At 46.2% G+C, this 25555-nt stretch overlaps 1 protein-coding gene across 1 annotated transcript; it reads left to right on the top strand.

The window, feature by feature from the left end:
- The first annotated feature begins 1335 nt into the window (after positions 1-1335).
- On the top strand, positions 1336-23657 carry LOC138278808 (E3 ubiquitin-protein ligase TRIM39-like). Its single transcript, XM_069219320.1, has 3 exons — positions 1336-2106; positions 11230-11338; positions 23446-23657. The coding sequence occupies exons 1-3, from the start codon at positions 1696-1698 to the stop codon at positions 23655-23657; spliced, it is 732 nt and encodes a 243-aa protein (XP_069075421.1). The 5' UTR covers positions 1336-1695.
- Positions 23658-25555: the final 1898 nt, after the last annotated feature.

Genomic DNA, 25555 nt, shown 5'->3' with positions numbered 1-25555 from the left:
TTAGTAATTTTATTTCTTTCCCTTCAAGTTGGTATGTGACGTGCCTGGGCACCCTAGGCGGCTGCCTTCTTTGCTTTATGGCTGCACCTGTGACCCATGACAGTAATTGTTCTGCGCATGAGCGGTGGTTGTGCTGTTGCTGTCTGTGCTGTGCCCACCCCGTGTGAGTGAGGGAAGCTTGCACGGCTGTTGTCCATACTCCCCCGCACCTGCCAGGGGTCCATGCCATGGGTGACACCTCCAAGCAGACAAAAGGTGATGGCACGAATGCTTGTAATGTGTCTAACCACCAGCAATCGCTCGGGTCGCACCCAACCCACCCTTCTTTTGTGCACTGTGCCACTGGAACCAAGCTGTACCCGACTGAAGACCCCGTCGGTGCGGGACCGGCCCTGGTCACTTGTGTTCTGGTTCAGGGAGGACCTGGCCTGGCAGCTCGGGCTGGACTCTTCCTACCTGAACAGGCTCATGGCTGATGTGCACACGGCTGCAGCCAAACTGAGGAGGCATCAGAGCAAAGGAGCATGGATTGGGTTAGACAAAGTGCACTCACTCCTCCCATCACCCTCTGCGTGTCTGACACCTCCAAGCAGTCCTGGCCTGTTAGCTAAGAGCTCTTACTGGCCATGAGGTTTGAGAGAATACTCAATCTATAAAGACAAACTACAAGTCCCAGAATGCACTGTGCGCTAAAATAGAGCCGCAGAGCAGCCATAGGCGCGCCTGTCTGTGCATTAAAGGCACCTTCAGTGCTGCTGGACCTGTTTAGGGTCAGTTAATGGAACTTTGTGAAACTTTCAATTCTGAAAAAGATGAAGCGTTTTCTATTCCTCGTCCTTTTCGTTTCTCCACCTCTGTTGCCTTTTCTCCTCTGACATTCTTTCCTCCTCTCTCTGCCTTTATGTCCGTGTTTCCCTCTCTTCCCTGTGATTCGTTCACACCCGGGTATTCCTCCCTCCCCCGCCCCTTTCTCTTGTGGTCTCAGACTGAAAGTCTTGGGGTCGCTTGTAATTCCCTGTATTTCTCTCACCCTCCGCCTCACTCTTCTCCCCAGAAATAAACCCCCGGGACGCAGTCGGGGGTTATTTACCGCCTCTGGGGCCGGGGCTGCTACAGTCAGAGCTGAACTTGCACATTAGTGCTGCGATGTCTCGTCCGGGGTAGTAAGCGCTAAATGCACGCATTTAAAATACAATTAGAAAGGCCTTCTTCAGTGGCCCAGATTGGAACGCGACGGGGGTTTGAACCAGGAAGTCCCAGTACACACGAGAGGAGGGGGGACACTCCCACTTTATACACACAAACACTTCCACTTTATACCCACAGACACCCCCACTTTATATACACAGACACCCCCACTTTACACATACACTCCCACTTTACACATACAGACACCCACTTTACACATACAGACACCCCCACTTTATATACACAGACACTCCCACTTTATACACACAGACACTCCCACTTTATACACACAGACACCCCCACTTCATACACACTGACACCCCAACTTCATACAGACAGACACTCCCTCTTTATACAGACTGACACCCCCACTTTACACAAACAGAGAGCTACGAAGTCCCAGCACACACAGGAAGAGACACACAGACACTCCCACTTTACACACAGACGCTCCCACTTTACAAACTGAGAAACGAAACTTCCCTCCCTCCCTGCATTTCCGCGATCATGGCCGCAGCTCAGCTCACGGGTCTCAGAGATGAGGCCACTTGTTCCATCTGTTTGGAATATTTCACGGACCCGGTGTCCACGGACTGTGGACACGTCTTCTGCCGCTCCTGCATCACTCAGAGCTGGGAGGGGAGAGATGGAAACTCCCCCTGTCCGCAGTGCAGAGAGATATCTCCTGGGAGAAGCCTCCGACCCATCAGGCAACTGGGAAACATGGTGGAAATGGTAAAACAGCTTCACCTGCCCCCCGTGAAGCCCCCGGAGGGGAATCTGTGCGAGAAACACGAGGAGAAACTCCGGCTGTTCTGTGAAGAGGACCAGACGCTCATCTGTGTTGTGTGTGACAGATCCAAGGAGCACAGGTCTCACTCAGTGAGTCCCATCGAGGAGGCTGCCCAGGAGTACAAGGTATGTGTGTAGGTGTGATGGGATCACAAGTAAAGTCACTCCTTGAGAATTATAGGGAAGGCTACCCAGGAGTACAAGGTATGTGTGTAGGTGTGATGGGATCACAAGTGAACTCACTCCTTGAGAATTATAGGGAAGGCTGCCCAAGGGTACAAGGTATGTGTGTGGGTGTGATGGGATCACAAGTGAAGTCAGTCCTTGAGAATTATAGGGAAGGCTGCCCAAGAGTACAAGGTATGTGTGTGGGTGTGATGGGATCACAAGTGAAGTCAGTCCTTGAGAATTATAGGGAAGGCTGCCCAGGAGTACAAGGTATGTGTGTAGGTGTGATGGGATCACAAGTGAACTCACTCCTTGAGAATTATAGGGAAGGCTGCAGAGGAGTACAAGGTATGTCTGAGGGAGTGATGGGATCGCAAGTGAAGTCACTCCTTGAGAAATATAGAGAAACGGGTCCAGTTCTAGAGGTTAAGCCAGGTGGGCCTGTCCCACCCAACGAAGTGCCCCGTCCCACCCAACGAAGTGCCGTGTCCACCCAAGGCCACTTAGATCTGGAAATCCAGCGCTTGTTGTTTTATCCTTAATGGTCACCGAGCACTGATTGCGTACTTAGGACTACATTGAGAAAGCTGCCCAAGGGTAGGGGTGGGCGGTAAACTCCGCTCGGCTCGCGGAGTTTGCAGAGTTTTTCCCACTCCGCTTAGAGCGCGGAGTTCCAAAAAACTCCATGTAGTGGTGTGGAGTGGAGTTTTTTTCCTTGTTTGCACTCGCTAACGTTAAGTTGGTAAGCGAGGAAAATCTTACTCCAGACCACCTCCCAGTGAGATTTCTCAACTTGGGCGGTCGCGGATGGTCGCTACCTCACGCATTGAGAAACCTTCCGTTCACGTTGAAGAAGCTGCTTCTCAAGTTAAAAATCTACTTGAGCGGCAGAAAAGAAGCAGCACCCTCATGCGCTGCACGTGGTGCCGTTCGTGCTGATTTTTCAGCGCAGGACAAACACCCAGCGCTATAAATCAGCACCAATGGCAGGGCCTAATGCACTCCGCTGCTTGCGCAACTCCACGGAGCACGGCTGAGTTTTTTTTATCACTTTGCGGAGTTCCACCCAGGCCTATCCAAGGGCAGAAAGGTATGTCACAGCCCTGGGATCACAACCCCACATTGAGCCAACAAGAAGGGGCTGCAGATGTACGAGGTGTGTCTGTATCAATCCAGGCAGAAGTTAGTGCTTAGTAAAGGCTTCATGGAGAATTCTGCCCAGGAGCACAGAGGTGGTCTGGAGGAATTCAGAGATCACTCATTGCACTGCAAGGTCTCCATAGAGAATTCTGCACAAGAGCACAAGGTGTGAAGCCTATAGAAAGGCGGTATGTCTGTCACAGCCCTGTGGTCACATGTCCCAGACCTTGAGCCCCACAGAAGATGCTGCATAAGTGTACATAGTATGTCTGTGCGTGTTCAGGGATCTCCAGCACCGTGGGCTTTGCAGTGAAAGAGATCCAGTGTACACATAATATGTTCTGGGATCTTGGACAGTTCTGTGGGCTTTATACGGAGAGAGGGCCAGGAGTACAACTTGTGTCTGTGTCTGTCCCGGGATCACAGATCTCATACCGTGAGCCCCATGTGCAGCAGAGCACAAGGTATGGCAGGTGCCGTCCAGGGATCACTGGTCACAAACTGAGAGTGCCAGTGCTACAGAAGTGGCTGCCGAGGAGCACAGGGTGTGTGGGTCGCAGCCTTCGAATCCCACTTTGTACTCCAGAGAGGAGGCCGCAGAAGAGCACATGGTGCATCTGTCACAGCCCTGGGATTACAGGTCGCACACTTGAGACCCTAGTCTAGGGAGTAGGGAAGCAGGGATTATTCATGACATTCTTGAGGAGCCACAGAGAATGCTGCCAGGAATGACTGAGTATGGGCCTCACCAGAGTTTGGCAGGTGAAGGGATCCACCAGAAAGCAGCGGTTGTCTTGTCGGCCTAACCCGCAGCTCACCCGCTCGGTTTAGGGTCAGGAGAAGTGCCTTGTTTCCAACAGCAGAGCCTCCCTGGGCTCCGTCAGCAGAAACCCTTTCTACGGCCCATCTGCCGCTGGGCCCTCGGTCACTATACCAGAGATAGAAGTGGCTCTTAGAGTCCAGTTTACCTAACTGGGTTCACCAGGAAGCGTCTGGCGGTCTCACACAGCAAACCAAAGAAATTAACCCCCCGAAATGGTAGAAAACTCTGTTACTTTTCCTTTTTGTTTTTCTATAACAAAATTTGTAGTTTGTTTTTGGAAAAAAAACTTTACTGAGCTGACTCATTAAACACAGCGCCTGCTCAGCAAAGCTGGCAGTCTTCAGCGGCGCCGTAGTGGCTCAGATGTAACCACAGAGATCTGCCTGCGGAGATCTGCCAGTCTTCAGCGGCGCCGCAGCGGCTCAGATGTAACCACAGTGATCTACCTGCAGAGATCTGGCAGTCTTCATCGGCGCCGCAGCGGCTCAGATGTAACCACAGTGATCTGCCTGCGGAGATCTGGCAGTCTTCATCGGCACCGCAGCGGCTCAGATGTAACCACAGTGATCTGCCTGCAGAGATCTGGCAGTCTTCAGCGGCACCGCAGCGGTTCAGATGTAACCGCAGCGGCTCAGATGTAACCGCAGTGATCTGCCTGGAAGAGATCTGCCAGTCTTCAGCAGCGCCGCAGCGGCTCAGATGTAACCACATTGATCTGCCTGCGGAGATCTGCCAGTCTTCATCGGCAACGCAGCGGCTCAGATGTAACCACAGTGATCTGCCTGCGGAGATCTGCCAGTCTTCAGCGGTGCTGCAGCAGCTCAGATGTAACCAAAGTGATCTGCCTGCCTGCGGAGATCTGGCAGTCTTCATCGGCGCCGCAGCGGCTCAGATGTAACCACAGTGATCTGCCTGCAGGGATCTGGCAGTCTTCAGCTGCACCGCAGCGGCTCAGATGTAACCGCAGCGGCTCAGATGTAACCGCAGTGATCTGCCTGGAAGAGATCTGCCAGTCTTCAGCAGCGCCGCAGCGGCTCAGATGTAACCACAGTGATCTGCCAGTCTTCAGCGGCGCCGCAGCGGCTCAGATGTAACCACAGTGATCTGCATGCAGAGATCTGCCAGTCTTCAGCGGCGCCGCAGCGGCTCAGATGTGACCACAGTGATCTGCCTGCCTGCGGAGATCTGGCAGTCTTCATCGGCGCCGCAGTGGCTCAGATGTAACCACAGTGATCTGCCTGCAGAGATCTGCCAGTCTTGAGCAGCGCCACAGCGGCTCAGATGTGACCACAGTGATCTGCCTGCGGAGATCTGGCAGTCTTCATCGGTGCCGCAGCGGCTCAGATGTAACCACAGTGATCTGCCTGCGGAGATCTGCCAGTCTTCAGCGGCACCGCAGCGGCTCAGATGTAACGACAGTGATCTGCCTGCGGAGATCTGGCAGTCTTCATCGGCGACGCAGCGGCTCAGATGTAACCACAGTGATCTGCCTGCGGAGATCTGTCAGTCAGTCTTCGATCAAGTGAAGGGAGGATATCTGGTCTCCGACCTGGTGCGCTGAGCTCTGTCTCCACGCTCAACTGCCCACATACTACATATGAGGTATGTTTCGCTGCTGTCTCTACAGCACTGCACGTGTTATCTAATGCAGCGGTTCCCACCCTTTTGACTTCTGTGAACCCCCACTTCATCATTACTGGAACCCAGGGACCCCCACTGAATCATTATTGGAATCCGGGGACCTCCCACTAAGTCATTACTGAAATCTGGGGACCTAATCTGTTAAAACTATTACATTTTCTAAGCAGTCGCGGACCCCCTGAGGGGGCTTTGCGGACCCCAGGTTGGGAACCACTGATCTAATGTCAACAGTAGATGCAGGTGAATAAAACGCAGGGTGCTGATTTAGATCTTGGCAGAGAACTTTACTTTACTCCTGCCATGCCGAGGGACCAGCGCCTGTCAAATTTAGGGTTATCTGCAGCCTTGCGGACCACTCTAAGCATTGGCAGGATCCGCTGTTACGCTCGTTCTTGTTGGCTCCTGCCAATATTGTAAATGTTTGACGGACGGCTCCATCAAACATGACAGCCACCTGTCAAACGTCTGCAACATTTTACTTTATCCAATAACAAACTCCCACAGCGGGCTATCATTTTTGGAAAGTAAAACTAATAATCCTTCTGCCCCCTGTGAGTTGCCTCCCATGTTGTGGGGGTAATTATTTTCCCTGTCCCTCTGGTGGTGATAAACAGAAAAACAAAAAAAGAACATTACACCATCAACTCTGAGTCAGGCAGAAGGTGTTATACGTGAACCTCTGATGGTCCCTGCTCCATGACGCCAGCAACTGAGCCGGAGCCGTGCTGCCACTGAAATACTTGAGGCCTGGCTGACTATAGATCTGGCAGGTCCATTACCATTACTATGGAGTACCCTCTCTGCTGAACTCTAAATAGGCCCCTGTGTGGTCAGTGTGGTTTACGGAGGGTAGCTGAGATAAAACAAGAAATAGAATGTAAGGAACACATCTGGAGACGCACTTAAGACTCCAGTACAAAGTTGTGCTCTTCAAATACGAATCCCCCATTAGAGAGGCGTGGCGTCAATATTTTTTTAAATGATCAATGGTTAACTTCTGTTTCTGTCTGGTATAATTTTATCTTCTAAATATTTTGTGTAGCCAGCATTTATTTCACAAAAAGCTGAACCGTCAGAGAAAAGATTGCTGTGGAATTTGGTCTTATTACCCCTTCTCCTGCACTCCCACCAGCACCTGCCACTTATGGACTGGCTTTAATGTGATTAACTTTGATAATTTGTGTTATTGGATCCTGACCGCTGGTAATCTGTTGGGCCTGATTCCAGTGAGCTTCCTCCCACTTATGAAAAATATCTTGATTAATCCTCCAGCAGACATCCTGAACTCTGCTGTGTCTGCTGTCAGCACATCAGTTCTCTTTAAGGTTGGTGCAGACCTTCTTGTCCTGCAGAAACCACCTGAGGATCCCTCCATTACTCAAGTACAGACCCAACTCCCTCGTCTTCCTTCTCCTGAAAGATACTCCTGTGGATCCCTCCAATTCTCTCAGGTACAGCCCCAACTCCCTTGTCCTCCTTCTCCTGAAGAAGACTCCTATATGTCCTTCCAATACTCAAAGTACTGTCTCACCTCCCTCAATATCCCTCTCTAGTGGATCCCTCCAATACTCTCTAGTGTGTCCCACCTCCTTCACCCCCCCTCCTAAGGAAACGTCCTCTGGATCCCTCCAATAATTCCAGGTACCGCTCGTCTCCCTTGTTCCGTCTGCAGCTAAGTGTGAGAGAATGCCCTTTTTACAGGATCACCCCCACGTTTTGCTGGAGTAAGTGCTGGTTTTATGACTCTGAAGTGCTCTGAGCTCTGCTGACCAGGCCCCAGTGCCTGTTATCTGACCCCTAAAGTATATGTTTAATTGTCTAACACTTGATTGGTACACTTATATATAAGTTCCTGGTTCTCTGTGTATCCAGGGCCGGAAAGTTAAATGTCACTATTGGACATCAGCACTGATTGTGCAACCACTAAAGTGACAAAGTGAAAACATGACTCTAGTCCTGCCACTGCAGCCTAGGATGCCAGCTTTTAAACTGCTAAGTTGTCTTGGCAAAATATCCCTTCTGCAAAGCCTAAACCTTCCTTTTTATTGGACACTAAAGAATTTCAATTCAAGTGTGTTATTATGCACTGCATTTACCACAATGCATCTGGATGAATTGTGTGATAGCATAAGAGGCAGTGTGCTCCCTCCCAGTTTTTGTGATTGGGTCCTCTCAGTACATGTCTACTCATAACCCGTTCTTCTTCTACTCACCGCTCATCACCACCTCTGAGTAGATGCCTACTCATCACCCTGCTCTGCTCCCTCTACTCGCCTCTCATTGTTGCCCTCAGTAGACGCCTACTTGAAGAAATTGGTTTGTTAACTGACTGGGGTGTGAGCCCTGGAGAAGGAGCTTCCACAATCTTTGTCAGGTGGAGGCATAAGCCAACCCTAAATTAGCCTGTGTTCAACCCTCGGGTAGCTGTGCATCCAGCAGTCATGCATAATGTAGTGGCAAGTTGTAAAGTATTTGTGCAACACTTCAAACAGTAGTAAAGTGAAAAAAACACCTACAACCAAAATGTTCCCACACCACGTTAGAGAAATAGAACTTTCCTAAATACATAAAACAAGAAAAAAATGGCAAACATCCAATAAGTAGAACAGGAGATATTCAAGTTTAAAGATTTAAGTGAAAATAGCTCCAAAAAGCACAAAGCTCCACTTGTGGAGATCTGGTTGCGCCGGACCAGGACAAAGTCACAGGTTCACCCCGTCAGCGAACAGAGGTGGGTACAGGGACCCACTCAGACCCATTGAACAGAGTACCTTAAAACCTTCTTTCCGGAGCATTGCGAGGATCTGCGTGGAAGATGCTTCACACAGCCAAAGTGATACGTTGGTTCCAAGATGCGGCAAGGCTGCGATGCGAGGGCCTGCCTCGTGGTCGAGGATCTCATCAAACGGGCTTGAGATGCAAAGTCCAGAGTACAGGATGAAGTGCATAGTCGGGTATGTATGTGATGTATCGGTTCCGAAGAGCTGTGAGGCTGCGATGCCAAATCTGGCGTCAAGGCTGCTGTTGATGAGGGATGAGAGGGCCTGTGCCGAGGATGTGTTGCACAGTGGTGGTTCTTATGAGGCTGAGGTGGCGCTGCAGGTCTTTACAATGGGTCCAATCCATGCAGCAGCGGTGATGCGTCGTTTCTGCTCGCGTTTGCACCTCGCTGCCGAGGATATGCTTTGGTTCTGCTGCGTCCACTGAGGCAGGCAGAGCACCTTAAACCCACTTCCAAGGGTACCAGACTGCACTTGGCAGGGTAGACTCACAGATGGCAAGGTCTAGGTTCAGGTGCAAGGTTGTTGGAAGCCTGTTGTGTGCCTGAAGCTTCACACCAGGAGGTCAGGCAACTAGCTCTTGAAGTCACTCTGGGGTTCCGGATTTAAGAGATGCAGGTCCAATCATTCTCACCGAGACAAGAGGGCAGTAGGCAGCCAATCAGCAGAGCAGGGTGGCAGTCCGTCAGAGCAGCAGCCCAGCAGAATAGCAGTCCTTTCAACAGCAAAGCAGTCCTTCTTCCTGGCAGAGTATCCACAGACCAGAAGGGAAATGAAGTGGTGGTGTCTAAAGTCCAGTGTTCATACCCAGTTGTGCCTCTGAAGTGGGCGAAGCTTCTAGAGACAGGCATTTGACGTGCACAGATTCCCTGACCTTCTCTGCCCTAGCTCCAGACTAACGTCAGGGGAAATCCAACCCTTTATGTGGAGACAGGAAACATCCTTTTCAAGTGGGGCTGAGTCCAGCTCCTCTCTCCCATCCTGCCGATGATGACCCATCCAGACACACACCTAAGCTCCCTACAGTGTGTGGCTGTCTAGGAGAAATATACAAGGCCCAGCTGTCACTCACACCCAGTCATGCGACCAAGAGATACGCTGTAGGCACAAAATGACTAAGGCAGAAAGATGGCAACTTTCTGAAAGTGGCATTTTCAAAATTGTAATTTTAAATACAACTTTACCCAAAGTTAGGATTTTTCAATATGATTTGAAAGACACCAAACATGATTTGAATACCTGTTCCCATTTGGAAATTATACTTATAAAATGTAATAAGGGGACTCCAAAGTTATCCTATTGGAGAGAAAGGCCTTGCAGTAGTGAAAAACGACTTTAGGAGTTTTTACCACCAGTACATGCAAAACTTAAAAGTAAGGGTTGGGCCTAGAAAAAGATTTATTTTCCCATGTCGAAATAGCAGTTTATAACTCCATATAAAGACAGACCTGAGGCATGTTTAAAGTACAACTTAAGTGGGTGGCACAATCATTGCTGCAGGCCCACTAGTAGCATTTAGTTTACAGGCCCTGGGAATAGGTAGTTCCACTCTACTAGGACCGTACAAGCACAGGAAGTGTGGTAATTGGGTATTTTGTTATGTTTTAAGGAGAGAGAGCACAAGCACTTTAGCACAGGTTAGCAGTGGTAAAGTGTGCAGGGTCTTAAAACCAGCAATGCAAAGTTAGCAGACTGGAGCGTTGAAGGCAAAAAGTTAGGGGGAAAACCACACCAAGGATGCCAGGTCTAAAACCTACTTTTCACTATACTCCTCTTCCTCTGCGCACCTCTCATTTGCTCCTCTTTGCATATGCCTGCTGAAGGCCCTAATCCTCTTCTTCTACTCACCTCTCATCGGCCCCTCTCATAAAGTTTGCAAAAATGTGGACAGCTAAAGGCACCTCCCAGCACCCACTGGCTGATTCCTGTAAACCTTCTATTTAAATAGGCAACAGTGTTGTCTACCTCCTTGGATCAGCCGCCCCCAAATCCAAACTTCTAAATTCATACTCAAACAGAGAGGCAACAACAACCAAAATATAACAGTCTTTGGGCCTGATTCTAACTTTGGAGGACGGTGTTAAACCGTCCCAAAAGTGGCGGATATACCACCTACCGTATTACAAGTTCCATAGGATATAATGGACTCGTAATACGGTAGGTGGTATATCCGCCACTTTTGGGACGGTTTAACACCGTCCTCCAAAGTTAGAATCAGGCCCTTTATGTCCAAATAACCAAGGAAGTCCAGCCCTCTCTTATAAATGAATTCTTTGTTCTTTTTCCAGTAAAAAGCATAAGACTCAGCAAGGTAGTCAACACGTTTCGCTGTTAAATAACGATCTTCACCAGGGCTGCAATTATCAATTTTTTTTTTTACATACTATTAAAAACATAGGATGTATACAATATACACTAAAAGCAGGTGCAAACCCATTGAGGCAAAATGTATAAAAACAAATCACATCAAATACACAAAAGGAACAGACTGTACAAAAGCTAAACTATAAAGAGCAAATCTATTATATTGGGTGAAAAATTGTTTCATAATAAAAACAGACTTAAAATCTGTATATGTGGGGCGTGGTGCTTACATCTCGGGTAGGTGTGGCTGATCACTATGTAGTGTTTATTATCAAGTGATTAACTTCACTTTAGAGATCTACATTTGTCACTTGTGCGTTTTCCTCTCTGCAGGTGAAGCTCCAGGACTGGCTGTGTCCTCTGAGGAAAGAGATGGGATACATTCTGGAGTCTAAACTCAGGGAAGAGGAACAGTGCACCACCATGAGGGTGAGTGGCAGCCGTGAGTCCTGTGCAGTTACAGATCTATCATTGTGTATGTGCAGATCTGTGTATGTGACTGTCTAGGTTAGAGATGCAGAGACGCCAATGGTCCACCCTTGAGCCTGGGTGGTGCCTCCACCAGGTAAATGTACTGGTTGGAGAGCCAAGGTGTGGGGAGTTTGGGGCCCAGAGCACTCCAAGGGTCTTCCTGAAAGAAGCAAAACAAGAATTACTCTCCCAACCTTTACGCAGTAATCACATAGTTATGTGGCCTGTGTCAGAGTAGATATGCATTGACCATAGGCATCTGGTTGTGTGCCCGTGCAGACATTTGTCTACTTATTTGTGTGCATGTGTCTTTTGGTGTGTTTTTGTGTGCAGTGGCGGCTGCCACTCAACGGGGTGGCTGGGGTGGGGGGGGAAGCACGGGGAAGAAAAAAAACGCTTACCTGTAGGGGAGATGCGTTCGTCTCACCTCCGTCCTTGTCCTCTTCCTTGGTGCACCCAGGATCCCAGCCAATCACGACATTGCTGTCACCAGCATGACAGCAATGTCGTGATTGGTCTGAGTGGCCTGCTTCACCCCTCAGACTGGGAATGGGAGCCTGGGCATGTTCTCCACTCGGCTGTACAATACAGCCGGGTAGAGACCATGCAAAGTGTGCATGTTAGTTTGGTCGGCCCAACACGGCCGGCCAAACAGACATATGCACTTTATACAGCACATACCCCTGCTCCGGCCCCCTCCCTCCAACCCCGCCCCACCCCTTCTCCCAGGAAAAATAAAATGATAATAACTTAGTGTTATTATAATTTTATTTTTCCTTTCCCGAAAATCTAGTGGGGTGATGCTCCTTCACCTTAGCGGAGGAGCCGCCCCTGTTTGTGTGCATGGTAACAATAATTTGTGGGAGTGCCTGCATCTGTGTATGTGTTTTTTTGCGTGTGTGTGTATCTCTTTGAGCGAGTGCACTTACCTGTGTCTTTTTGTACATGTCTGCCTATAGATTTGGGTGTGGAAGATATTGTGAGTATGTGTGTCACAGGCTCAATTTGTGCATCTGTGTGAGTGTGTGTGCCACTGGGTTTGTGTATGAATATGTCTGGTATTATCTCTCAGTAAGTTTGGACATTCATATATGCAATTGAGTATGAATGTATGTATGCATTTGTCTGTGTGTCGTTGCACTGTTGTTTTGCTGTCATAATCTGAATTCCAAAATGTTTACTAGAGCATTTTTTGATTCTTGAATCTTGAATACATTATCGACGATGTGTGCTTAATATCGGCTTGCCATTAGCCACAGAATATTGTCTTTTTTTACATGCCAGTGGAGGAGTGGTGTACTGAGCATGATGAGGGGAATGTCTTATTGTAGTCAGTATTGTGGTGTTGGCCTTTTGTAGTTGAGATTTGTGCTTGTTGCCCTTTGTAGGGTTTGCGATTATGTCCTAAAGCGTTGTGAAGGTGCTAGGTCAGTTTTAGGAGTTTCTAATTGATGTCAATTTTATCTCCTTGGGTAAGAGATGTACTTCTTAAATCATTTCTGATCTGGATTCTGGAGAAAGGTTGGACCAGCTGAGGTCCTGCATCAGTGATTAGTTCATGTTCTTGATGGGTTTAGAAGAACTGAGGTGCAACATCAGTGATTGTTTCTTCCCTTTGATGGGTCTTTTTCAAAGCAGCTGAGATCCAGTGTCAGTGACTTCCTGTTCTTGATGTGTCTCTATTAATGCTTGGATCAGCTGAGATCCTCAGTCAGTGACTTCCTGTTCTTGATGTGTCTCTAATAACGCTTGGATCAGCTGAGATGCACAATCAGTGACTTCCTGTTCTTGATGTGTCCCTATTAATGCTCGGATGAGCTGAGAACCAGCGTCAGTGATTATTTCATGAGTTGGGCTATAGCACATCATGGAAAGCCCTTGAAACGGTAATTAGGGAGAAAGTGAAATGCTATCTGGCCCATAAAAATTGATTAAAAGACACAGACGTTAGCAATCTTAAATCAAACAAATTCAAAATCTACTATGGAGAACTCACTGCTACGCGCGTTAGAGATCTCTAGAGAATGTCTCCTACAATTGACATTAGACTCAGCTAGATTAACATGGATAGCATCTCTACTGAGAGTATACTAGATGGGGGCCAAATTGGGTAAAGTGTTGTACTGGTTGACACATAGAGAGATCATCTCTAGACTAGTCTCCTGTATCCAAGGCATTTCCAGAATATTGAGAACAGACACCCTTGAGATATTCACAGACTACTGTCTCGCCTTGTATCACTCCAGGTCCATTCCCAAAATAGAGAATCTGTCCTGCCTTATAGGTGACCTTCCCCTTCAAAGTCTAGTCAATGATTTTTGGAACAAACTTGAATCTTCACTCAATGAAGATGAGTTTGCCGGTGCCTTGGCTGGAATACAAACCGGTAAGACGTATGTTGAAACAGATTCCGGGTGGAGTTCTTTCTGCAGATTGCATCAAATACGTCAACACACCTGCTGTACGTTGAAAGAGGCCGGGTTGAACATTTCTTTGCCTAGAGATCTCCAATCTGCTACAGTAACAGTTCTAGTTAAACTGGGCAAAGCGCCCGACATCTGCCTATTGTATTGGCCAATCTCATTAATTAAGTTAGAAGCCAAGGTTCTTGCCAAAGCATTAGCCAACAGTTTGATGGGGGTAGTTGGCTCTTTGATATGAAGAGACCAAAATGGCTTCATGCCAAACAGGGGCACTAGTCATTGCATGTGAAGAGTTCAAACTGCACTCACACGAATGCAGGACTTGTCTGGCCCCTGTGCACTAATGCTCATTGATTTTGCAAAGACCTTTGATTCTCTGCCCTGACCCCTATGCAGCATGTTCTTACTCGATTGTACTTTGGGCCGTACTTTCTCTCTAACATGAAGTTATTACATGATCATTCAGAGTCAAGAGTTAGAATCAAAGGCGTTTTGTCTTCTGCATGTGATATCCACAGGGGAACAAGACAGGGATGACCCCTCTTTTCCTTTTTTATTCTTCTTTGCCTTCAAAACTTTAGCAACCTGGAATGGGGTGATCTGCTAGTAGAATAAATGGCAGGGGAATTATGAAGACTACATTTCTCTGTATGCGGATCGCCTACTCCTTTTTTGGGATATCCGGGGTGGATGAGTCAGAGACTCGTGCAAATGCTGCATTTATACAGGCAGGGATCGTGACTGCCTGAACTGGGATAAATCCACCATGGTCCCACTGCAGGGGAACCTAGCTACGTACCAGTGGGTGTGACGTGTGCATCGCTACTGCATCAGAATTTAAATATCTTGGGATACATTTGGCTCCTGATCCTGCGTGCTGCTAGAATTAAACCTCATCCCCCTGAGGGCTCAAATCAGAAGTGACAACCATTATGTGAGCAAACTGCTCCTCAATACAGTATACTTGGGAGGATTGCACTTTATAAAATGATCCTGCTTCCTAAAGGCCTGAGTACATATTTTAGAACTATCCCTGTGAAATGCCCAAACACATTCATAGCAATTTTCGATCCAGTGACATCGGCTTCATTTGGGCAAACGTTTGGGTTAAGGGACTGCCCACATTTTTACATTGAATCCACCCTTCTGAAGTATTAGGGAATGCAAAGTTTGCTGTAGAGCCCCAAGGGCCCTTTGCTTCTCCTCCTCCACATTATAGTGGTTCTTAAATGATGGCGAGAAAGCTCGTCGATGGGCTAAATGGGAGGGTAAACTTGCATTGCAGACACCCTTCTGGCAGAGAACATCTGAGGCATGATAAATTGTTAGAAGACCTTAGAGAATGGGACAATATCGGCGTCTCTCAATCAGGCAACCTATGGAAAGATACTTACATGATATCGTTCCCCACCTACAATCTGAATTTACACTAGCTAACGCGCATTTATTAAAGTACCTTCAATGCCGTCACACTCTTGATGTCAGCTTCCCTAGGGGTTGATAATACCAAAGCAGAGCCCATTGGCGGCACAGCTGCTCATGGGGACGATCGATAGGGTGGTAGTTCAAAGGTGTATTGTTCCCTCATCTTTGGGAGACAGATATAGGGAGATAGGACAAGGCAGATTGGATGAACACTCTAAGGGTGATAGCCATTTTCCTGAAACTTCAACTTATACAAATATGTTAATTATATAGAATGTCCTCCAATGCTGAACATCTATGGAAGGTGGGTGTAGTCTCCTTGGCCTGTACAAGATGCCATAATGAACTAGCTGACTTAATGCACATGACATGCTCCTAAGCAAAAATGAAACCCTTCGGGTAAGAGTCAATAGAACATTATCTGAGGTACTTCAAAGGCCGGTCGACTCTTCTTTCAAGGTGCGTTTAGCAGGAAGTTTGGAGAAGGAGGGTGGTTCGAGAGGAGACAGTACATTAGTGGAGCTTTGCCTACTTTTAGCTAATAGGTCCCACTGAACATCGGAGAACGCAGATGGCACCACCATTAGATGCGCAGCTGAGGTCGGTAGATTGAGGAAGATCCCTTTTATATGGCTTGAGAATGCCCCACCAGCCAAATGTGGGAGTCACATTTGGAACTACTTTTCCACCTGGTTACCATGGAAACTAGAGCGTGGGTATCTCCCAACACCAAGTGGCCACAAAGTATCTACACATTATATTTGTTTCGATTGGAAGATATTCACACATTGTGTAATTGCCTGAATGACATACTTTATGGTTAATGTTTTTCTTTTAGTTATTCCTCAGTTAATGTCTTTAATTTGTTTATAATTATCACAAATCCTCAAAAGGCTTCATAAAAAGAACATGGTGAGACAAGAATACATGTGAAAGGAAGTTGTGAGAGAGGATGGTAAGATGTTGGTCCTGAAGAGAGTCGGGTGTGTGGATGTGAGGTGAGTACAAGAAAGTGACTGGAGAAGGGAGAGAGCAGGGTGTAAATATGGAGGGAGATGGGGCATGTATATAAAAGTGTGAGAGAGGAGGGTATGAGAGACAGAAAAGTGAAGGATGAGGAAGAGGAAGGTGGGAGAAGTGTGTGATTAATGAGAAGAAGTAGATGATCTACAGGCTGTCTGAATAAAGATGATAAGGTTTGGACAGATTAGTGAGATTATAGAAGAAATGTTGTGGGGGCGATGGGGTTGGTGGGAATCTGGGGATGCGGGATATTCCAGTTTGAGGAAACTGTTATGTAACCCACGTTCTGACCATATGGTGAGCTGTTCACTCATGTTTAAACTTTGTAACTAATCATGTTCTCTGTGAAAGGTGGGATGTCAATGTAGGGGAATGTTTGGCATGTCTGAGATATTTCAATAAAATGATTTTATAAAAAAGAAGAGAATGGAGAAAGGATGTGGAGAGGAGGGGATTGAGCAGGTTTTGCAGAAGGTATACTAAATGAATGCCACCCTGGGAGGATTTCACATCACCAGGGTCAGCAAAGAATGTGTCTTCATTGCTTGGGGGACGCAGGAGTGGTGGAGAAAATGGTACTTTTTAGAGGGCGGTAAAAATCCTTGCACTGGTCCTTGGAGGTGGAGAGGAAGATGGAAGTAGGAGATAGGAGGGTGCAATGGGTGGGACAGCGAGGAAAAAGGAAATGTGACACAGAAAAGGTGTAAGAGATAGGATGGGAGAGGAGAGAGTGGGACAGAGGCAAGTATGAGTAAAGAACGTGTGAGTGACAGTTAAGAGAAGAGCGTGACAACAAAAAAGAATAATAAACATGAGAAAAGACTGAGAAAAGAGAGAAATGGAAGCAGAAGAGCTAAACACAAGAGAAAAAAAGAGGAAACAAAAATTCTCCTCTTGATTTTTCTGCTCTGAATTGCTCTGGAGCTGCATGTGACAAGTCGCACCTGCAACACATGTACTTGCTCGAAAGCCCCCTTCACTCGTTCGCTAATGGCCCCTCCCATGACCCTCCCTGACTGTCTAGGAACGACCAATCCAGCCCGTCCACAGGAGGCCCTGCCCTAGACACCCGTGCTGCCACAGCTCTCTTGGGTTCCACGTGTCTTTTTCACTAACACCAATCACTTTAAGATTACTCACAGGTGATTAATCCAGATTGATTAATCTTGGGGTGATATTTTTTATTTGTTTTTGCATCGAATTCTGACCATTTATCCCCATTTGTTTCAAACCATTCTGGTAGGGATCCCCTCTTTACCCCCTTGCTGTGGTCCAGCTCACTCATTACACTTACTTATACCACATGCAATGGGAGCTGATATGGCAACATCTGCTAGGGCTGATTTTAGTTCCCAGTAGAGGCTTCTCGACTGTACCTTTTATGTAAGGGAGGGAAGCTTGTAATGCTGCTGTACCGGTTATGTAAAGGAGGGAAGCTTGTAATGCTGCTGTACCTGTTATGTAAGGATGGGAAGCTTGTAATGCTGCTGAAATAAACTTGTAATGCTGCTGTACCTTTTGTGTAAGGGAGGGAAGCTCCTTATGCGTGAGGAAAGGAAGCTTGTAATGCTGCTGTACCTGCTATGTAGGGGAGGGAAGCTTGTAATGCTGCTGTACCGGTTATGTAAAGGAGGGAAGCTTGTAATGCTGCTGTACCTGTTATGTAAGGATGGGAAGCTTGTAATGCTGCTGAAATAAACTTGTAATGCTGCTGTACCTTTTGTGTAAGGGAGGGAAGCTCCTTATGCGTGAGGAAAGGAAGCTTGTAATGCTGCTGTACCTGCTATGTAGGGGAGGGAAGCTTGTAATGCTGCTGAACCTTATGTGTGAGGAAAGGAAGCTTGTAATGCTGCTGTACCTGTTATGTAAGGGAGGGAAGCTTGTATTGCTGCTGTACCTATTGTGTAAGGGAGGGAAGCTTGTAATACTGCTGTGCCTTACGTGTGAGGAAAGGAAGCTTGTAATGCTGCTTTACCTGTTATGTAAGGGAGGGAAGCTTGTAATGCTGCTGTACCTGTTGTGTGAAGGAGGCAGGCTTCTCATACTGTTGTGCCTGTTTCTGCGAGGGAGGTAATCTTGTAATGCTGCTTTCCAAGCAGTATCCACTGTTGAGGGAGGAAAGACTCTAATGCTGCTTTGGGTGAACTGACACAATATTGTGGTAAACAAATATTGTTAACAAAAATACTGTGTCAAAAACTTTATTTAACACAATATCATGTCCTTATACATGAAATAGAAATGACAAGACAATATAATTCAAAAACAGGTAGGAATGTTTTTTTTTTTAAATATACATAGAAACTTCAAAGTAATATACTTTAAATATTAAAATATATACATTTAATATAATGTAAAATAAATGTAAACAATGTTTTTGCTAATTATTTCATACTACCTATATGTATAAACACACACACACTCGTTTTTATTTATTTTTCAAATAAAATTATTTTAAAATGTTTAGTTCAAATTTAATTTAAAAACAAAAAAGTTGCCTAAAGTAAATATTTACACAAACATATACAACATAATGTTATTTAAAAGTTAAAATCAAATAAAAAATTAAATAACATTTTTAAAGATATATATGTTTTTATATATATATATATATATATATATATATATATATATACTCACACATAAATGTGTACATACACACACACACACACACAGATCATTAGGAGAGACGAGAATCTGTGCCTCTTCGAAGGACTCCTTTCCCTATCAACAAAAACTGCAGGCCTCACCCTGCACCCCCTGCCATCTCCTACCAGAAGCTGCAGTCAGTCATTTTCCTCCCAATGTATCAAGAAGGGCCCTGAAACTTCTAAAGAAGGCCGGTTTCCTCATTATAGTGCCTGGTGCTTCACCTGCCGTCTAGGAGATGGCGACAATACACATATGAGGTCTACAGAAAGCAACCTCCATCTTGTACTGTGGTCCAGGCCGTGGCCTTCCATAATGGATCCCTCAGGCCTGTATCACTTGTGCAAGGCACACTATCCATCCTAGCACACAAGCACATCACATGCACAACACCGGGGATGTCATCGTTGAGGATTCGTAGTTCATCGTGTGCAGCAGAAATGTAGATGAATGGTCATGTAAGCGCCTATTCATGTCTCACAGGTAAAAAGCCCAGTCACTATAATTCATCATCCGTGGTACGCGGGTACTACATGCTCCATGCATGAAACCCGCAGCACCAACAGTACTCCGTCACTATGAAGATGTGCAATGTAGAACAAGTCCCAGAATCGATCTTTGTCACAGACCAGGCCTAGGTCACCACATGCACACGGGATCAGTGTGGGGCTTTGACCAAAAATAAAAAACAGGATCGCGGGTATATGTAGGTCTGGCACGCAGGGCAGGGGCACGACTGTACATCACGCGGGTGGCATTCCCATCCCAACGATGAATCACCTAAACTGTCTATAACGAGATCAAAATTTAAAGAGGTGCACACTTGAAATGTGGATTTCCAACAGATATTACATTTATTGTGCTACGCACCGAGTGGCAATGGGCGAGGACACACACAGTTCAGTCACTGTACACAGGTGTGAACCTCATCAACCCCAACCACCAAAGTACAGACACAGATCACACCATGACCTTCAAACCAGACCTCTTGAAAAAAGAACTAAAGGTTTTAAACATGACACTGGTGCAAACGTACTTAAGAGAACAACCCACATGAAAAGGAGCATCAGGAAAGGACAACACTGAAGGAGCACAGAGAGAAACGCACAGAGATACAGGCGCACAAAGGATATTCTACTATTACTCCTACTGGTCACACAAACATGACACAAAAGAAAAATATATCTTAACAAGAAGTGATGAGCAATAGCAGCATCTTTGTCCTCGAGGGACCAACCACAACAGTGATGATGCCCCGAGAGCATCAGTAACCGGCCATACTTGTCTGTGTGGCCCTGGAAGCACCTGAACAGTAATAGCAGCCAGTGCTGCCTGTGGGGGTAGCAGCAGTGCTGCCGTGGAGGTAGCAGCCAGTGCTGTCTGTGGAGGTAGCAGCCAGTGCTGTCTGTGGGGGTAGCATCCAGTGCTGCCTCTGGGGGTAGCATCCAGTGCTGCCTGTGGGGGTAGCAGCCAGTATTACCTGTATGGGGGTAGCAGCCAGTGCTACCTGATTGGGGGTAGCAGCCAGTGCTACCTGATTGGGGGTAGCAGCCAGTGCTACCTGATTGGGGGTAGCAGCCAGTGCTGCCTGTGGGGGTAGCAGCCAGTGCTGGCTGTGGGGGTAGCATCCAGGGCTGCCTGTGGGGGGGTAGCAGCCAGTGCTGCCTGTAGGGGGGTAGCATCCAGTGCTGCCTGTGGGGGTAGCATCCAGTGCAGCCAGTAGGATTGTCATGATCTGCTCCCCTAGAGGCAGCCGTAACCAGGAATTACAGTGAGTGCTTCTCTGGGATGAGCGGGTTGTAGTCCTAAATATCAATTACAAAAATATCTATGTACCGGACATTGATGTCAAAATATTTACTACTAAATTACTGAATTTCTAAACTTAATATAAAAATGACCAAAACATTATATGTAATGTAAAAAAGAAAGTGTAATAATATCTGCTACCAAAATATCTTCCACTGAAGTTTCAAAGAATTGTAAAGTAACATTAAAATTGACAAATAAAATCTACTGAAAAAGTATAGTGTTTCAAAGTAATGCTAATGTAATAAATTAATATAACATATATTTTGTTATTTGATAATTATTAAAGGCCATTGAAATGTTAAATATTTCAAAAATATAGATTATAAAATGCTTTTTCTCCACACATCTGTTTTTTAAACCTATTTTATTAATTTTCGATGGTATAACATGTTGCATCGGGTTAAATCTTACAAAGCTTTAATGTCGCATATCCGCAGCCTGTTACAATGTTTGTATATATTGTGTTACCTTACAAGGGATCGAGACTTTACATTATACATAAAATATCATGTTGTCAGAAAACAAAGTGTGTTAATTTAAAACATTTGCCTATTTAACTCAAAAAATGTAAAAAAACAAAAACCACTGGAGATGCCGTACAGTCATACGTATACCATAGTATTTTAGAAGGGTGCATACATCTTCGGCTGGGCCCTACATCCATCTGCACTGATGAGTTACATTCCAGTGACGGCCTATAAAAAATCCTTATTCTAAAACAGTGGCTCTTTGGTATACTATATGTACATTATTGCCCATCATCGTCGGCGGAGAGAAGAATCCGACCTTTACTGTCCATAGAAGGACAATCTTGCAATATTGCTTCCCAAGCCTGAGCACAGTCGTGTTTCCTCAATCCCCGCTTTATTTCCCCTTTCAGTGCCGGACACTTACAATCCACCTATTGAATCAACTCTTTTCTCCAACCACATAGACCAGGTCCATCTGAAGCTTTCCAGCTCATAGATAGCTGGCGACAAGTTAATATTAATGCCAGATCTGTGAATCTAGATCTAACAGCATTTGATTTAGCCGTAGGTATAAGCCCTAGAAGACAGATCTCCAGGGTTTTAGTAATGTTCCTCTGTGGATATGTTAACAGACTGCACAATTGTTTCCCAATAGGTTAGCATCAGGCACCTCACACCATATGGTAAAAAGTTGCTCCCATTTGGGAACATAGGAATAATCTTTTGCTAGTGGGATACAACCTTTGCATGCAGTAATGCTGAAGTAATTTAAATCTGGAGTTCCTGGTAACTCAGGGGAGGGGTAGATTTTAAGATATTGCCCCAATTCCCATCACTAGGTGGTGTCCCCTTGTCCATGGCCACAGTTACCACAGATCAATCAGCTCACCCTTGGATTGTGCGAGATGCACCTAATATAAAACTCAATTGCTCTCTGCTTCCCATTGGTTGTGCATATATAATTCAAACGTCAATGCTCTGGGGCAATTAATATGCCTTTCTACCACCAGGTCTGCATTGTAGCCACTAGTGCCCCATATAAAAGAAAAGGCTGCAGTGAGATCTCATATTCACTTACTATGTCCCAAAACTCAGCTATTCACCCGTTCTCAAACAACTGCACCAGTGTCCAATCCTTTCTCCTTTCAAATATATAGTCCCCTCCAGCTGCAAGATTAATGAAGATGTTAACGGCGGCTCTCACTCATACAGTATTTACATATGCGTTGTCTAGCGGGCTCTATCCCATACTTACTGCTGCTTTCTGACCAGAAGCCCCTCCCGGTGAAACTACACCCCTCAAGGTGGAATAAGAAATAGACCCAGCAGAGTGCCCCAAGGGGGTACATACAGCTCTCCAGTTTCAGAAGCACCCCAACAAATACCCCCCCATCGTGCCACCCATCGCAGTTGTGCCGCAAAATAGTACAATTCTAGATCAGGTGATGCCATCCTCTCCTTCATCTGCCAGAAGTGTAAGTTTGGCCAGTGCAGTTCTCTGCCTCTATGATTACATTTAGGAGTAATACATCCATTTACCCAATCACAGCTCCGGGTATCTGTTGTGGTAAAGCGCAGAGAAGTACGGCAACGTAGAGGTAGCACCATCTTTCAGGGGCTATTCTACCCATTACAGAGAGGGGACGTGTACGCCAGAATCGTATAGATTGTCACAGGGAGGACAGGGCTGCTTTAACATTTCCGTTCAACAGTTCGATATATCGCAATGCAATAAAAATACATCAATCTTGTGCCAGTTCACCCTTATAGCAGACAATTTGTCGAAGTGCTCCGAGGCCTCAAAGGTGTTCACATGTGATCAAAGGTGTTCACATGTGATCACTTGCCACATAGTATTGCAACATTTCGTCCGCGTAAACTGAGATATACAATGGTGAATTATTAACCAAGCGGTCTTGGTAACTGTTTCCCTATCGTATCACTAGGGCTAGTTGTTTGTCTGAAATGACCCTCTCAGCCTTTATACGGGCTGTGTGTCCATTTCAGGAAGCTGCTTCCCAACCCCATGGCCGCCTTAACTGTGAAGAGAAATTCCCATTGCAGAGAATTAAAGATTTTTCTCTATCTATGGAGAGTGATAATGCCTTAGGTTAGTCTATCCAAGGAGAATGTAATACCTGCACTGGCCGCCTTATATATGGTACCTTGCTTCATGTGCGGACAAACCCCGAGTGATCAGGGTGGATCAGTTCCCTTAGCTTACAGAGTGATCTGGTTACTTAAGGTTTTCTGAGTACCTTCTAATCCACATGAAGTATTGAGAGTGGTCTATAGCAGGTCACCTGTTCCTCTTAAGCAGCGTCACACAATGCCGGCCGGAGTTAGCCGGTATTTTAGACTCATTATACAGCTCTGTCAGTATGGAAGCCAATTCATCGAGACACGCTGCGTAAACTTCAATGGAGAGGCCATCGGACCCCGGCAGCTTTCATCTGGCCCGGGATTTAATAGCACCCGCACTTCCTGAACCAATGCGCCCCAAGCAAGAAGGCTGCTTCCTCGCTGGTCAGTCTGTGTCACAGCCAGAAGGACAAAGGGACTGATTTAGACTTTCCGCTGAAATCTAAATCCCACTATTTCCTATGGGGTTTATATGTTGGCGGATGGGGTGTCCGTCACTGTTGTGATGGAGTAACCTGTCCGCCGAAAACTAAATGAGACCAATAGCCGTGCAATGTTTGACCATCAGGAGCATCCACGCAGCACATAGCTGTGTACAACAGGCCCTGAGAGGTGCAGGTATTTCTCTCGGTGACCAGCTGCCCTCACACTGTTGTGTCCTTGACACTGAGGAGCCTTCTCATGGGATTAGCTGTCCTTCCAGGCAATCTCCCAGCTTTATCTCTTTCTCAATTCTCCTTGGTGATGTAGCTATGGTAGTCCTATCCTTTTACCGGGCCTATCATTTCTAATAACTTTCCTCTCTCTTCACCCAACTTGTGTCTGGCATCCTGGTAACTCACAACCATTCTCTCTAACTTATAAAAGATGTTGTCTTGGTTAAAAGTCTTACGCCAGGTGTGTGAAAGTTTTTTGCAGTTACAAAGGTTTGATAAAAAGATCGCAAAAAGGCCCTTTGCTACATATGAAACCCAGATTGCCATTCGGGAACACACTGCTGAATCACAATTGGTATTTGCCACTACATATCGAATCGGTATTTGCATAGGGGGCGTGTTTTGGTGTTCCCTTCTGTCAGCATACAACCCCGCGTGGATCCTCCGAAGCGTCTCACCTCCAGGGACTGCGCACAGAATATTCTGGATCTGAAGCGGTGTAGTCCCTTGCCAGGGCTTTGGTGCTCCCCATTGGATCTGTTTCACAACTGGGGTGTCAAACAGATGCAATCACTTAAATAAAGTAATCCCGTCACAGATGTCAGACACTGATGTACATTTTAAAGCTCTGCTCAGAATTAGTCCAAGTACTGAAGTTAGCTCTAAGCAAGTACATGAAGTGCAACAAGATTCAATACAAAAAAGAGCATAGATTCGCTTTCATAGGATGGGGAAAGAATCTCATCTTAAGCAGGAGAAATCATTCTCTTTTATAGCAAATCAAAGACTTCATACACTTACTACATGAGTGGGTGATCTCATGGGCTCATCCAATAGGGATTAAGACACAAGAGATGCATCTCTTACTATCAAGGTCACACTCACAGATACTGTGCGAAGCCTCATTGTTCAGAGAAAGACACATTTTACCGCAGTCCCTGTCTGGGACAGATGTGTCCTTGGAAAAGTGCGTTCTCCTCTCATCTCTATCACAGCTTACGGTCGAAGCGTATGATTGTTTATCATGCACACAACAAACACCACATCTGATCACATGATCTCTAAACACGTCGGCGGCAGGATGGCGTCTATTTGCTAAATTAGCCCTAAGCAGTGAAATAAAGGATTTCCCAGTTTTGTGATGACTCTTGTAATCCTCAGTCCACGGCATCGTCACAGATCAGTAGTCATCAGTCACGGAGTTTTAGCTGTTACCGCCTCCAACTCTGCGTCCCTTTATAGAACCCGTCTTGTAGATTCTCCAAGTCCGCATTGGTTTGTTTTCTCTTCCTTGATCCATGTCTCCTGCAGTTTACTTTATCATTTGATGAAATTCAGCCTCAAAGTTCGGGACATACAGACGTGACACTCTTGTTGGTGTAAAAGGTCATTTATTAGAACAGGTTTTAAACATCATTACTCGAAACTTAAATATATTTCCTTTAACAGACTTTACCTTAAACAATTCCTTTCCTTTTATTTCTTCCTTAAAATATCTCCCTTCAATTTCCCTACCGGTATCTACTCCCCTATTCTTCCCATGCCTTCCCTGCCTGTAGCCTACCCCTCCCCGTTCTGATCCTTCAAA

Source organism: Pleurodeles waltl, unplaced genomic scaffold (assembly GCF_031143425.1).
Source record: "Pleurodeles waltl isolate 20211129_DDA unplaced genomic scaffold, aPleWal1.hap1.20221129 scaffold_59, whole genome shotgun sequence".
NCBI classification, from domain to species: Eukaryota; Metazoa; Chordata; class Amphibia; order Caudata; family Salamandridae; genus Pleurodeles; species Pleurodeles waltl.
Note: the sequence above shows the minus strand (reverse complement) of the source record. Positions and strands in the feature narration are given on the sequence as shown.

Bases quoted from the DNA above. Each gene is read 5' to 3' on its own strand.
- LOC138278808 (XM_069219320.1), top strand. From the start codon at position 1,696: ATGGCCGCAGCTCAGCTCACGGGTCTCAGAGATGAGGCCACTTGTTCC. The intron at 2,107-11,229 runs GTATGTGTGTAG...TCCTCTCTGCAG, and splicing joins AGGCTGCCCAGGAGTACAAG to GTGAAGCTCCAGGACTGGCT. The intron at 11,339-23,445 runs GTGAGTCCTGTG...ATCCACATGAAG, and splicing joins CATGAGGGTGAGTGGCAGCC to TATTGAGAGTGGTCTATAGC.